General features: G+C 29.8%; 2 protein-coding genes across 6 annotated transcripts; one reads left to right on the top strand and one right to left on the bottom strand.

Annotated features, from left to right (window-relative positions):
• Positions 1–297: 297 nt before the first annotated feature.
• On the bottom strand, positions 298–8035 carry LOC108745039 (sialin). 4 transcript variants are annotated; one of them, XM_018481076.2, is made up of 8 exons: positions 7310–7479; positions 3839–4031; positions 2666–2899; positions 2428–2602; positions 2055–2306; positions 1713–1989; positions 1474–1594; positions 298–662 (listed from the first exon to the last, which is right to left on the bottom strand). In XM_018481076.2, exons 1-8 carry the CDS (start codon positions 7333–7335, stop codon positions 480–482), a joined length of 1461 nt encoding a protein of 486 aa, XP_018336578.1. In that variant the 5' UTR covers positions 7336–7479; the 3' UTR covers positions 298–479. The 4 variants fall into 4 exon arrangements, with proteins under 4 accessions (XP_018336578.1, XP_018336575.1, XP_018336577.1 ...); XM_018481073.2 differs by lacking the exon at positions 7310–7479 and adding an exon at positions 6010–6296; XM_018481075.2 differs by lacking the exon at positions 7310–7479 and adding an exon at positions 7727–8035 and having other exon boundaries at positions 333–662.
• A 4835-nt stretch (positions 8036–12870) lies between these two features.
• On the top strand, positions 12871–15562 carry LOC112905238 (putative defense protein Hdd11). 2 transcript variants are annotated; one of them, XM_025977239.1, is made up of 4 exons: positions 12871–12975; positions 14076–14407; positions 15075–15163; positions 15247–15562. In XM_025977239.1, the coding sequence occupies exons 2-4, from the start codon at positions 14081–14083 to the stop codon at positions 15314–15316; spliced, it is 486 nt and encodes a 161-aa protein (XP_025833024.1). In that variant the 5' UTR covers positions 12871–12975; positions 14076–14080; the 3' UTR covers positions 15317–15562. The 2 variants fall into 2 exon arrangements, with proteins under 2 accessions (XP_025833024.1, XP_025833025.1); XM_025977240.1 differs by having other exon boundaries at positions 12872–12975; positions 14079–14407.
• Positions 15563–15862: the final 300 nt, after the last annotated feature.

The raw sequence follows: 15862 nt of genomic DNA on the forward strand, positions 1-15862 counted from the left end.
TTTAAAAATAATATCGACAAAGGGTAATATAAATGAGCGATAAAGAATGTAATTATATGATAGTAATCTAGAATTATTTAGAATTGGGATTAAGATATCGAGAGAATTATTATAGGAAGTAATTTATGTCTCAAATGTATGTATAATACACCGCATTTTCACCAACAGAAATTATTATAATATTCAGGAATTCGCAGTATACGTATGAATATCATATAATAATAACTCTTTTAATTTCGAGATTTAACTAAAATATCAATGAGTGATAAATTCAATAAAAAAAAATATTTTAAACAGTTAGGGGTCGTTCGCAAAAAATGCAGTTACGTTCTTATTTTTTATTGGTTTAGATACCAATCTTTTGTTTTTATTTGTACAGACAAGCATTCAATTTTTTTACTAATCTTCATAAACAATTCAATAAATTAATACTATACATTCACTTAAATTTGAGAAAATTACTCTGTTATTGTTTTTGTTCATGTTTCGGATACGTATCCTTGATTTTCCACTCCTTTAGTTTTTTTGGAAGAGGGATTCAAAGTTTGTGACTCCCATGCCCATGGTTGCAACTCTGAGGACGCAAAGAACCCATAAATTATACTCCCGAAAAGGTAAACTCCGCCCGCTATGTAGAACACATTACGCCATTCTGACGGACTCTAAAAAGAATTTAATCAGTTGAATCACGTCGCTAAAATATACGATAGAAATAAAAAACAAACGTGGAAGTTTTAAAAGTGTGCTATTTTTTATTATAACTCTCTTGCTTGAAAATATTTTATAGATACGTTTAAATCTTATCTGTTTATAGGTCAATATTATACCAAGTTGGCATAAAATGTAAATGCAATAAGCAAACTTAGCAATAAAAATTATGTAAAGTGATGTTTATTTATTGACCGGCTGTAAACATTTCAGACTTTTCACGTATATCTTCAAAAATCGACACGGTTTAGAACATGAGTATCTGCGTTTTCTAATTCATCATGAGTTTCAGAAAATACCACAAAAGTACGATGCTAATGAGATCCAAAAAGATCCAAATCGCGATTCGCGTCTGTCAGTGTAGCATCGTACTACAGATGGCGTTTACCGCGCCATTTGTGGTATTTTCTAAAACGCGCTGTTAAGACAGCAGGTAAAAATTGGTCTGTAATGTAGCATCGTACTACAGATGGCGTTTACCGCGCCATTTGTGGTATTTTCTAAAACGCGCTGTTAAGACAGCAGGTAAAAGTTGGTCTGTGTTCTGTCGGAGCTGTCTGCGGCGCGCTGATGAGATCCAAAAAGATCGAAATAGGGATCCGCGTCTGGCAGTTTCAACAGAATACAGACCACTTCTAATTATTTTATTCCAGTAAGGCTACTTTCACACAATGCGATAACGACACGATTTACTGCACACAGTTTGTCGTATCGTGTCGTTATCGCACTGTGAAAGTGGCCTAAGATCTATTTCTAAATACTTACGCCGTCAACTACTAAAAACCCAGTTAAAGCAGGACTTATGATCCCAGGAACTGTAGCAAAGGTATTTCCAATGCCCATTATTACACTTGCATGTGCAGGTCCCACATCTAAATAATTAATACTGAAACAGAATAAATAATTAACTGGTCTTTAAACTAGCATTTACTCATTTATGCAGCGTATAATTTTCTTTCAATTTTCCTACTCAAAATTTTGATTGGTTAGTACACTCTACAAACCTGAATCCTGACCACGCGAATCCTCCAAGACCTACTGCTAATGTCAAACATATACTGGATACAACTGGTGACAACAGAAATCCAGCACATAACATAAAAACTGTTTGGGCAAGGAAGGCACCGCAATTAAACAACTTCCTTACTTGCGTTGTTGTTAGATATTTCCTTTCAAGGCACATATCAGCCAAATAACCAGAAATAAGCGTAAAAATGGACATGGCCAAGTAAGGGAGTGCAGACATAACACCACTTGATGCCAAATCAAAATGTAAGGCCTCTGAAATCGAAAAAGTCACCAAAATTTTATAATAAAGATAAATATATTCTAGTTGCATTTAATACCTTTCATGAATTTCGGCAATTGTGTGAGAAGGGTATAAAATCCCCAATTTTCACTAAAATGGGATACAATAATAGCCCAAACTGGTGCAGACGAGAGTATATCTTTCCAAGGGTGCTTTACGTTATTTTGATTTCTATCCCCTAGAGCTTTAAGAATGTACTTTAGTTCTTTTTTACTTATATGCGGATCTTCACTGGGAGACTCGGCTACAATAAACCACCACGCCAAAAACCATATCACAGCAATAACACCTGAAACCAAAACCAATTTATCTAACAGTGATACAGGTCAGGAGTATGCTTAAAATTGAAGTTAAATAGAAAAGATCATTAAAGAAAGGGCAGTACCAGCAATATTTTACTTGTTTCTTACCAAATACGTAAAAAATGCTTTCCCAACCAAACGCATTCGCTAAAAGTGCCCCTGTGGTCATCGCAATTACTGTTCCCACATAACTTCCAGCAAATGCTATCGTGGCAAGGCGACTTCTCTCCAATGGTGGAGCCCATCTGGCCCAAACTGCATGTATACAAGGATATGTAACTCCCTAAAATAATAATACCATATTAATGACGATCAGAATTAATTTATATTAAAAATATAACATTACTTCAAACACTCCCTCAACAATTCGAACAGCCAACAAAACTTCATAACTTAGTTTGGCTAATAATGGAGTTAATAGTGTAAGGATTGCTGTTACAAGTAGTCCAAGACCGAAAACCTTTTTGCCTCCAACTTTTGCCCCTATGAATCCACCAACAAATTGAGTCGTAATATATCCGAAGAAGAAGGAACTAAGTAAAAGTCCTGTTTGTTTCGAATTCCAGTCGAATTCTGGCTTCTATAACAAGAATTTTAAAAAGGAAATAAAAACTGCTAAAAAAACATGGAATGGATTCATTTTTGTTTAGCAGTTACAAAAATATTTTTGAAAATTTATTCGAAAGAAAACATACTTTTTGTTATTATTTCTTGATCAGTAAAATGATAAGCTTGCTGGATTAGCTTCCGTTATTTGCTATTACAAGTAATGTCAACAAAATTTTATCTTTCTTTTATGGAGATTTCTATCAAATTTAGTTGATGTTTACGACAGACTGCTGACAAAGCTTAGCATTTATTACTGCAATATATAAAATGACGGAAAACAAAAAATGAGAAGGGAGACTAAATGTAGAAAGATGTGGGAAGAAGCGATAGAAAGAATAGTAAAATATGAGGAGAGATTGGAGAGGCTGAAAATGGGGTATCAGAGAGGAAATCTGGAGGAAGAAGGTATTGGAAATAGGGACAAAAACTAGATTTGATAAAGAAAGGAGAAGGCTTTCATGAGCTTAAAAATTAACCAGGGACCCGTGAGGGAGTGAGTTAGGAAGGAGATCAATGTAGGGGAATTGGATGATAAGGGGAAACGATCTATGAAAAATAGAAAAGTCGCCATATGCGATGAGGCTAAGGAAGATTTTTTGGTAGGACTGACAAGGGTATTGAATGCCAAGGAATTTAAAAGGCGGAAGGAAAAACGTGCTAGCAAGATTTAGGACAGGGAAACAGTGTAGGGGATGTAAATATTGGAAGAAAGAATAGGACAGGTGGTGTAGGTTATAGGATTTGGGATAGGGAAGGGGAGGTAAAATATCTGAAATATGTGTTAGGAGAATGTGAGAATAGTAGAATTTGGAATTTTTGTTACTGTCTAGTCTAGTGAAATAGTTAAACAATCTTTTCTATTTCTATGTATAATACGTATGAATATACAAACTATCGATTACTAACTCACATATATTGTTGTACCATTTTCTAATATAACAGACTTATTTTCTGTCATTGCCACAACTGCTATACTCAAATTCACTCTAAGGGTGTAAATATTACAAAATCCTAAGAATGCCAAACATGCCACCAAATAGCGTCTCCTTTTCCAAATCTTCCACCATGGTATTTTTTCCTCATTTTCATCTTCTTCGTCCAACCTACAGACAATAAAAGACTATATCTACAATTGTTTATAAACATATAAACAAAACTTTAATTTCAGTTTATTCTGAAGAAATATTAATATCTACCTTATTTCTAGTAGTCTCTTATCAGCCTTAATTTTAAAATGTATATCTTTCTAATTGTAAAATAAAACTTGTTAGCCACTAATTTGTTAGACAATTTGCTCTAATTGTCTTTAACTGTAACCGCTGATTATTTAATAAGTCATGTTTTACCTTTTCAATTAACAAATTTCAAACGATAAATGACCTTCAATGTAAGGAATAACATTACCAAATTATTCGTTGTTTTTCACTATAATTAGCGTATCTTCAAATAAGTTCGATGTAGTTCGTACAGCAGGTAATTATTGAACTGATTCGTTATTTGAACTTTTATTTTACATTGTTCGAAAATATCCTTAAAATGATATTTTATGCAGTGATTTTTTTAATAGCTTCGATTGTTATTATTTTTAATACATGCCCTAATTGTGTTTAGATATTTGTGATAGGGGATTAGGTGGTTTTGAAACGAGAAAAACTTTGTAAATGACCCATTACCTTACAACACAATTAACTGGGACCTTTCTCTGCAACATTACTATAATAAACTAATAATAACAACAGACAAGCATCACGTTTTTGTCATAAATTATAATTTTTACGGAAAAAAAATACTAATTTTATAATTAAATAAAGTAGGTATAACAATATAACGGATATAACAGTATTTTAAAAGACATAACACCACTTGATGCCAAATCAAAATGTAAGGCCTCTGAAATCGAAAAAGTCACCAAAATTTTATAATAAAGATAAATATATTCTAGTTGCATTTAATACCTTTCATGAATTTCGGCAATTGTGTGAGAAGGGTATAAAATCCCCAATTTTCACTAAAATGGGATACAATAATAGCCCAAACTGGTGCAGACGAGAGTATATCTTTCCAAGGGTGCTTTACGTTATTTTGATTTCTATCCCCTAGAGCTTTAAGAATGTACTTTAGTTCTTTTTTACTTATATGCGGATCTTCACTGGGAGACTCGGCTACAATAAACCACCACGCCAAAAACCATATCACAGCAATAACACCTGAAACCAAAACCAATTTATCTAACAGTGATACAGGTCAGGAGTATGCTTAAAATTGAAGTTAAATAGAAAAGATCATTAAAGAAAGGGCAGTACCAGCAATATTTTACTTGTTTCTTACCAAATACGTAAAAAATGCTTTCCCAACCAAACGCATTCGCTAAAAGTGCCCCTGTGGTCATCGCAATTACTGTTCCCACATAACTTCCAGCAAATGCTATCGTGGCAAGGCGACTTCTCTCCAATGGTGGAGCCCATCTGGCCCAAACTGCATGTATACAAGGATATGTAACTCCCTAAAATAATAATACCATATTAATGACGATCAGAATTAATTTATATTAAAAATATAACATTACTTCAAACACTCCCTCAACAATTCGAACAGCCAACAAAACTTCATAACTTAGTTTGGCTAATAATGGGGTTAATAGTGTAAGGATTGCTGTTACAAGCAATCCAAGACCGAAAACCTTTTTGCCTCCAACTTTTGCCCCTATGAATCCACCAACAAATTGAGTCGTAATATATCCGAAGAAGAAGGAACTAAGTAAAAGTCCTGTTTGTTTCGAATTCCAGTCGAATTCTGGCTTCTATAACAAGAATTTTAAAAAGGAAATAAAAACTGCTAAAAAAACATGGAATGGATTCATTTTTGTTTAGCAGTTACAAAAATATTTTTGAANCTGTAAATGGTTATTTTGAGGAGCTTGACGAATCAGTCTATAGAGATGGCATTAATAGACTGGAACACCGCTATGAGAAATGTATCAGCCTTGGAGGAGATTATGTTGAGAAATAAAAAAAAAAAATTTTTAAAAACCTTGTTTTTCTTGGTCAGGCCGGAAACTTATCAATCCACCCTCGTACATACCACATTTTGTTCTTGATGGTCAATTTATTTGATCGTGTAAACAAATTACAATTTGACCAATTGTTGTATGGTTTTATTATTATCATTAACAATTATTGTAAGTAATACGGAATAAGTTCCTGAACTTCAGAACCTCATATTCCCATATTGCCGAATTGTTTCCCTTCTACATTTAATAAGTCAAAAAATTCTTGGCTATCATTTGCTTATCGCTTATTTACTTGACGATTTTGATACAGTTTTATGGTTGATAACATTTTTCGTCCCTTCGTAACCTATTATTGTTACTCCGGAAAAAACCGACTTACATCATGCACACCGTTTTCCTCATACTACTTATTAGGATAATAATGTACTTATGAGTAGCTTAATGTTGAAATTACGGTTTACTACATACCTACGTATAATCCCTATTATTCTTACATACTATTGTTTGATCCGATTAATGATAACAACCGCAGATTAAGTTCAGAATAATAAATACATGTTATGCACATTGTATATGCATACATACATTTATTAACCGTGATAAATTATATTAAAGAAAGGGAACGTTTTAGAACTCGGTTATAGCGAACACCGGCTGTAGTGAGTAATATTCAATAAAAACTTCGTAATAAATGCTGCAGTAATCCCTATTTCTACATAATTTAATACTTATCCTCTGTTGCTTGTGATAACCCATATTTTAGGATTATACAGTTAATGTTTATAAAGAAATAAAGATTAAATACAGCCATAGCAACAATTAAAAATGACTTTTTCGATGTTTATATATCTTTTATGGAATTTAATAGTATACCAGTTTAATATTTATAGTTTATTTATTTTTTTAAATCCTTGTTTCGTCATTTCTTTTATAAGCTAAATTGCATTCGCATATTTGTAATACAATATGAATGAAAAAGGTCAAAACTATTGCGTATTAATGTAAACTACATATTTGTAAAAGAGCGAAGGTAAATTTTAAATAGTTTAAATGAAAAAGATATACCAAAGTTGTTCGTTTTAGGAAGTCCAGTGTTTAGTAAATTGAACTTCTTCGATTTCAGTCATTCTTAAAACTCATTCCACTTTTCTACAGCTTTAAAATATCATTTGTAAAATATATTAAACAATACCACTCTATTAAAAAAATATTAGTAGAAGCAGGTTATCAAGAAAACCCATACACAATAAAAATATTTTTCGGTATTACAGCTATCACGTGATAATGTTTAATTTAAAAAAGTTAATACCTATAATAATGTTATCGATTTTTTTGTTTTCAGTCTATTAATGGAATTCAATTGTGGTTTACCTGTAAAAGCGTCTAACAGATAACATCTTTAGCACAATAACAATAAGAACTATCAACAAAAACTAATAACTATCATTGTGCATTTTCTTGATTTCATTGCATATTTAAGGAACTATTTCTTGCTAATTATATAAGGCTACTGACAACAGAAATGTTATAAATATACAATCTCTACAAATTTATTTTTTATCACAGACCATATGCCAAGTAACAGGCTCAACAAGTACAATGTATAATTTAAAGGGAAAGTGACATGTAGAGGTACAGTATGGGACACATAAATTAGACTTTCCACTAAAACTTGTACCAAACTTTTTACTTTCAATTTTTGGAAAATAACCTTTCATTTATCTGCAGAAATTAAGTATGCATTTAGAATTTGCTTATCAATCTGGCATACGATTTGATAAAGGGTACCTTTTTTCGGAAATAGCAAAAGAGTTGTCAGGATGACTATGTTGTGTCCGTTCCCTGGTTTCTGATGGCATTATCACTGCACATTGACTATTAAATTAATACGTGTACACAACAAAACATCAAAATGACAACTAACTACGAACAACATTCAACTGTGCCATTAGCTGTAGCAATATTTGATACGCTTTCACACGTTCTTTCTGCTGCTACAGGTGAACATTCGAAGTCATAACAGTATTTCGTGTAAACTCTACAATAAATGCACTTGCTTCGTGGAGAAAAAAAGCACGTACCTATTAAACTAAAAATTGCAAACAGACAACAAAGACAATTCAATAAAATTTACTTCTTAAAATGGAAGAGAATGCACTCTGTTGTAACTTATTAATGGTAGATAAGAGTACTAAGCTGAATTGAGTCATATCCACTATAAAAAAAAAATAATTTTCCAAGATATTTTTTGAAAAATTAATTCAAAACTTCTGTAAATCTGTAGAATGTGAAACAATTGTATTAACAATTTCTTTAGTGAAGTAAAACAATCGATCTGCGATAAAAATTTATATAAAATAAAAGTTTGGAGATAATTGAAAATTCAAACATTCATTAAAGTTCTCTTTATTAATAACATTCGTAAATAAAAAATTTGACAAAAAAATAAGTTATTTTCAAACTTCTTTTTAGTTATTATTTTAGTTGTTATTCTAAAATGTATCTCTTTTAAATAAAAATAAAAAATTGAAAAGAAGCAACCGTAATACTTATCTATACACAAACAGTTAGTGCTAGATTTTCATTATCATATGTTCATGCAAAAAACCATACTCCATCATCAGTAGCACATATACCTACTTATAATCAGTTAGTAGGTGGATTTGATTATTTATGATTGACCTATATACATAAAAATAGTATTTCATATACAGCTCGGATTTTTAATTAATATACTCAAATAAAATTTATATCAGTAAAACATTTTATTTAAATTGCTTTTATTTCATTTGTTTGGTTAATTTATTTCTCTGTCTATTGCAAATCTATCAAGTCAATTTGAACCAATTCTCATTACGAGAATAGGTTATAGTCTTTTAATTATCTAATACTAATTTAAAAATAATTTAATATAAGTAAATAGATATAAACTAAGAACACGATGGGGAAAACTAGAGCCCAAACCCAAAGATCTTTTATAGAGGAAAGGAGAAAAATAAAGAGTGAAAGAATAAGGGAGTATTGTGTGGGGATCAATGCCCAGATTTAGTTGAAATCGAATTTGCATGATCCATGAATATCCCAAAGGAAAGAAAATGAAATAAATTTGACGTCAAGATTTAATTATTGCTAGATTACCCGCTGGTATTGTTGTTTATATGGTTGCTTAAGCAAGCGCCTTATTCATTTTGTATTTATTACTAATATTACCTTACGATTAGGTAATCAACAATTTACTTCAGTTATTCAGAAAAGCAAAGCGCTTCACTGATTAATCAGTATTGTTGCCACGTCATAAGTTTACACTGAAGTAACTTTTCCAGATTTCCCAACCGACTTGGGACATACGCATCGGAATCTAAACAACTGATTGTGTGACAAATATTAGTTATTCTTTTAGGTACATATACTCACCAATAAAATTATTTTCTATAATAAAAAAATATTTTCACACAAAAAATACTTTGTGATCAACAACGTATAATTGTGAATCTACCCCAAAAAAATTTAATAATAATTTAAACATAGAAAAGCGCTCGTAAAATTATTTGGAGATCTGGCTAAAGATAATTATATAAGAATGATACGTAGAATCTCACAGTGTCAATGGTTTTCGAGTACCACCCCAAATGAGTACACTCCAGCATTATCTCAACTAAACTTTACAAAATAATGTAAACATAAAAAAGCGCTCGTAAAATTATTCGGATGTGGAAGATATTTACTGAGCTTTAAGAAATGATAATTATGTAAAAAAGTACGTAGAATCTCATGGTGCCAATAGTTTTCGAGTGCGATGTCAAATAGGTACTTTGCGGCATTATTTTCCCTAAAGTTTATAAAATAATTTGAACTTACAATAGCGCTCGTAAAATTATTCGAAGATGGAAGATATTTACTAAGCTTTAAGAAATGATAATACTATAAAAAGGTACGTGGAATCTCCTATTTTCAATGGTTTCTAAGTGCATTACCTAATTAGTACTTTTCAACATTATCTCTACTAAACTGTACAAAATAATTTAAACATAAAAAAGCGCTAGTAAAATTATTTGGATGTGGAAGATATTTACTAAGCTTTAAGAAATGATAATACTATAAAAAGGTACGTGGAATCTCATGGTTTTAATGGTTTTCCAGTGCGGTGCTAAATATATTCTTTACGGCATTATTTTTCCTGAAATATAAGAAATAATTTAAACATAAGTTAGTTAGAGATGGAAGGTATTTATTAGGAATTGAGAAAGAATAATTATGTAAAAAAGTACGTAGAATTTCATAGTGCAAGTTGTTTAATTAAAAAGTTATTGGGAGTATTACGAGCATTAAAAAAAATAGCAAAATTGATTCAACCGGTTCCCAACGAACAGCATTTAATTTTTAGTTGTATAAATTTGAGACGCACTACGTTTTGTTCAATTATTATAAATTTTCAGTAATATGTACGTTTTTCTGAAATATGTACGGTTTTGTACATATGTAATGTAATTTTAAGACAGGTAAATTAATAAAGCAAGTAATTATTATTTGCTTTCTAACATTGGAATATGAATGACAAGGACTTTAACTACAACCCAAGGTACCTCATGCATTCATTAAATATATAGACTTAGTATTGTTAAGAACAAAGAACTCGATTTTACTGTTAACCTTGTCTATACTTTAAACTACTGAGTTAATCGACATCGAGAATAGTTTTTATCTTTTTATTCCTTTTGCGGAAAAGCCGATGAGAATTTATGGTTTAAATTTCGAACTAAATACAGATTTTATAACAATTTTACAATAAAATAGATAAAGAATTACTAATTTACACATTTTCTATTTTTTTGGAAAAATACAAATTTTTCATTAAGTTAAATATTAAAGAGGTAATCAAAGCTTATAGCCTTGGAAAACCCTAAGAATCTTAGTCGAAGCGTTGGTCAGTTGGTTTTAACTTAATAATAAACTTTTGTTCGTCCCATTCTAGTTATGAAGAATAATCACCATCAATTAAGTAGATGTATTTACACTAAAATGTGAACGAATAATAGGTTTAAAATTTATCTTATTATAACATAAATTTTGATTGCAATAAATGCCTGATGAGTGTCATTTCACATAAGGCATGCCATTGCACCGTAACTGAATCTCATCACTTTGTTATTAGTTGCATATTTGCTTAAAAACGCGGCCATAGGGTTAATGGTACCTTGACATATCGTAACTGAAAAAAATCCTTTCACTTCTTAGCTTCTTAGCTTCTCTGCATCAGCATCGCAGTTACCGAAACGCATTACAATGTAAAAGTAGAATTTTTAATTATAAATTCAGAGTCGAATTTAGGAAAACTTTGGATAATACAACTGAAAATCAAGGAAAGTCCATCAAAATTTCATATATAACTAAGCCTGCTTTGAAATTTAGGTTTATGATATTATAAAATAATATAAGAATAATAATATGGCTTACTAACATACTCAATTTTATATCAAAATTTTCACGTAAAAGTGGTATTTTTTGGTCCGATCTAATAAAGTAGAAGTTAATTTTTCACATGAAAATTTTGTGACATACTTTGCATTTAACATTGCGAATGAAATATTATCTAATTACGGTACTGTTTCAATTGTATAGAAAAGAATCCTACTGCAACTAGTAACAAATAAGTACGTTTATATCTGAGTACAGTTAGTTGACCATGACAAAATGGCGTTAATAAATTTTGTAATATCTGAGTCGACCTCGTAAGAACTCCCAACCTACCAGTAAAATTATTACAATTACGATTCTCAACAATTAATTTGGTTATTATATATACAGAGTGTTACATTGTATTACCAAACCAAAAATTAAAATTTGACAAATCTCACTCTTAAAATTGTTTAGCTTACCCCAAACGTATTTTTCTCGATATTTTATTTTAAATACTGAGAAATGGAAATCGCTCACCGATGTAAAAAGAACTTTTTCACTTTCATTTATTTATAAATTGTACCTACGAATATTGCAGCTTGCAGCATTAAAATGAAATACACAAACATATAGGGGATTTCGAGATGAGCTTGATAAAAAAATGTGCCTCATTAATAATATAAAATTCAATAATAATCGCAAAATATTAGTTTATTGTGACATTTGTGAAGTTTTCAAAACGCTATGAAAACCTTTAAAGTTGAATCTTGAAATTTTGGATAAATTACTCATACATTATGAATCGATGCTTGCTTCTTCAAGTGTTATTTTCATGAAAAAAATTGCTATTAGGTAATAATTATATGACCTTTTTTAAGGTTACTGAATTAATAACATTTAATCAGGTAGGAATTAATAATATTTGAACATGCGGTATTTATAGTCATCACTCGTTTGAAAAGGAAATAGAAAATTCTATCGAACCATAAAGAAAAACCAAAAACGAATGATGTGCTGTACCCTTTAATACAAATAGTATTTATTTGTGGGAACATCTAAAAACTGTGTTATTCTCATTTAACATTAAGAAAAATATCTTTCAAACTAAAATAAGTTTATTAAACATAAAAATTTATAAAATAGTTTTTTAAAGAAGATTTTTTTCTTTATGTTGCAATAAAATAAATGAAAAGTTTTAGACAAATAAATAAAACTACATACATGCAAGAAAATGTTTTGAGAAAACTTTTTTAAAAATTCTCTGGTATTTGCAAATCACCTTATTTGAAACTGTTGAACGCAGTAGATATCTAATTATTGTAGAAACTGTTATTTTGGTACATGTTCTACGGAACTACAGTATCAATAAGATTAAGAAAAAAGTAAAAATTCTTCTTTTAACGTATGTAAGAATTTCGTAAATCCAAGCATCTAATATAAAAATGTGTGTACTTAAATAACACCTGTTGCGTGGTCCCCTCAGCGTCCCCTCTATACACCGTTTGCACACATAGATACAGATACGCACATAAATTATTGAAATTGAAAGTAAAAGAAGTATTTGTGTTATAACAAATTTTGCTTTCAACGTCAAAACGACTCATTGCCAGTGCTTGTCGGCGAACGAAGTAATTTATCCAGTAAGTACAACATTTTCAATTAGGTACAAAAGTACATTTCACAGAATAATCAAAATCTACAAAAAAAAATTCTTACTCAGCCAATTTAATGCTTTGTTCTTAAGTACCTATATTTGTTACGGTAAATTAAGTATTAATTTTAGTTAAATAGCAAAAGGAAATTGTTTGTGCATAAGATCTAATCAATTAGTAAGTTTTTGGGGTAGTCAATTCTTACAATTTAGTGTCAATTAAATCTACAAATAGATGTTTGGACTTGTAGACCAACCATTAACATCAGATTCGTATTTATCTTGTAGGTGGAAATAAAAATAACACATGCTTTAATTTGAATACTTACAATTTATTTTTATACGCCCAGCTGAACCAATTAATTTTGTTAATAATTCTAAATGACAATTTAATTTTTTTGTTAATAAGTATTATAACAATGATAATTACACTATTGTAATGAAATATCGTTGTTTTTTAATCCTATGATGCAAATTTAAATAAATACAAAAAACTAGTAATAAGCTTAATGAGATATGGTATTAATTAAAAGTGATTTTCTAATAAATGAACAGAGAAAAGCATCACAGTTTTTTTAAGAGTTAATAAAAGGTAGTAATGTCATAGTAATACACGTGTTTAATGTATGTAAATTAATTTTAGTAAAATCTTAAAACAAGTTTGTCGACATATCATTTAAGAATTATTTCCGAATAGGTAAAGCGTAATGCAAAAGATCAAGTAAAACTATAGGTAGTTCTTTATCTTTTAAATATTTACATACTAATCAAACTTCATGCAACATTTTAAAAATTTTAATTAATAATTATTAGCATAATATTAAATAAAGAAATAGAACCGATTTAAACTATGAAACACCAATCAATACAAATGAGGTATTATGATGAATTACACGATTATTTTATAAGATAAATACATCAAAATGTTATTTGGCATTTATAATAATTAAAAGTTTCATTTGATATGTTTATCGATTTATTAAAATTAAAAAATTATTTTATTTTTATACCACCTTTCAGTTTTTCACTGATACTTTATATTGTTTATGTTTTTTTTGTTTTTGAGATATTAATTGAAATGTTTTTAAGTAGGAATGAATTCCATTACACTATCGGTTCTTGTCATTATGGCGATCGCGTCAATTAATGCACATCCCGGGGGAGCGCCCCCGGAAACGTGTGAAGATATGGTCCCTAAACACGGTGTAGAACCCCAAAAATCAAAGTTTCCATATACCGTTGAAGTGAGTAAACCAACAATTACAAGGGGAGATACAATAGATATCACAATATCTGGTGATAAGGAATTCAAAGGCTACCTTTTGCAAGTAAGAGATAATAAAAATAAAGCAGTCGGAACTTTCATAATCCCGGATACAGACCAACTCTCAAAAGTTCTCACTTGTCATGGAAACAAAAATGTAAGCAATTAGTTAAGAATTGTTTTTTTTTAAGAATAGCTTCTGCTTTTGAAAAATTGGAAAGCAATTTAACAAATGATAATGCAGCCTAACTGAAATTAAAAAAAAGTTGTAATATACTTTAAATATTATAAAACTCGTAATAAACTATTAATATCAACAACAATAAAAATATATTTATAGGTACTGCTAGGGATTTATCAGTTAAATTTTTAAAAAATATTGCATAGGTATTTAAAAAAAACATTCGCAGCAGCAGAAGTCGTAAAGCTATAATATTTTCAATTAAAAGTTAATTATTCTCACTTGAAATAATAGGATAATTAGAAGAATTCATTGACGTAATTTCCGCAATACGCAACTTTATGATAATTTTTTAACGTAAGTTACATCGTCAACGACACGATCATTTTAAATTTTGTTTATTATGTATTAATAAAAGTATATTAGATGTTAAAATGGTAAATAACAAACACCATAAAGAAAAAAAACACCAAAATAAATTAGAATGAATTTAGTACGTCTTCTAGTTAAGCAGCTTAGATGCTTGTAGAAAGTCTTACTTTATACTTTTATTTATTTTAATGTAATATTTGTCACAAAAAATTTAAAAAAATACGCTAAGTATGTGTTTTATATATGAAGCACAATACTATTGGCTTTTCAGAGTTCCGCCACGCACAAAAACACAAAAGCTAAAAAGAATTTAACCTTGAAGTGGAAATCGCCGCAAGTAAAAGGACCTCTTACCATTTTGTAAGTACTTAAGCAAAAAATTGCAGTTTTTTAATCACTGTAATTGTTTGCCCACATTGCATGTTTATTATGTATTTTTTTAGCGCAACTGTTGCGGAGAATGGTGGTGTGTTTTGGGCACATGAGCCGACAGCAGAAATAAATGTTGTTTAAAAACGGAGAACAGACTTTCACATTGGATAATATTTATCTGACAAATTAGAAATAATTTTTATTAAGCAAAAAAATAATTAATGCCAAATTTCACTTACTCTACTTGTTTTTGGATGTTTAAACCTTTTTTCGCTATTTTTAATAATTATTATTTGAAATAAAATTTAAATGTATTTAATGTGTTATGTTAATATCGTTTTAATGAAAAAGTTTTATTAAAGGTAATGACCATAATCAATGACCAAGTTTGAGCATATGACTAAGCATTATTATAAGAATTAATGTTAATTAATACCAAAATGTTAAAGCACTTAAGCACTCAAAGTTGGACTAATTTTAAGTATTTCTTTTAAGTGAAATACATAATTTAAAAAATTAAATTGCGCCTGATCAATAAACGTAGAGCAAAAAATGTTTAACATTTTATTAACAGATAAGCGCTAGTACTCCTGAGCTTCACAAAAAAGATATTAAATTTTGCATATAAATATTTATAAACTAGCCGATTCCCGCATTTTTGCCCGCTAAGACAGAACTAGGAAGGAT

Source organism: Agrilus planipennis, unplaced genomic scaffold, assembly GCF_000699045.2.
Source record: "Agrilus planipennis isolate EAB-ADULT unplaced genomic scaffold, Apla_2.0 scaffold39, whole genome shotgun sequence".
Taxonomy (NCBI): Eukaryota; Metazoa; Arthropoda; class Insecta; order Coleoptera; family Buprestidae; genus Agrilus; species Agrilus planipennis.

Coding starts and splice junctions, on each gene's coding strand:
- LOC108745039 (XM_018481073.2), bottom strand. CDS start 6,095: ATGATAATAATAAAACCATACAACAATTGGTCAAATTGTAATTTGTTT. Junction 4,032..6,009: donor ACCATCAAGAACAAAATGTG/GTATGTACGAGG, acceptor TATTGTCTGTAG/GTTGGACGAAGAAGATGAAA. Junction 1,990..2,054: donor ATTGCCGAAATTCATGAAAG/GTATTAAATGCA, acceptor TTTCGATTTCAG/AGGCCTTACATTTTGATTTG.
- LOC112905238 (XM_025977239.1), top strand. CDS start 14,081: ATGAATTCCATTACACTATCGGTTCTTGTCATTATGGCGATCGCGTCA. Junction 14,408..15,074: donor CTTGTCATGGAAACAAAAAT/GTAAGCAATTAG, acceptor TTGGCTTTTCAG/AGTTCCGCCACGCACAAAAA. Junction 15,164..15,246: donor AAAGGACCTCTTACCATTTT/GTAAGTACTTAA, acceptor GTATTTTTTTAG/CGCAACTGTTGCGGAGAATG.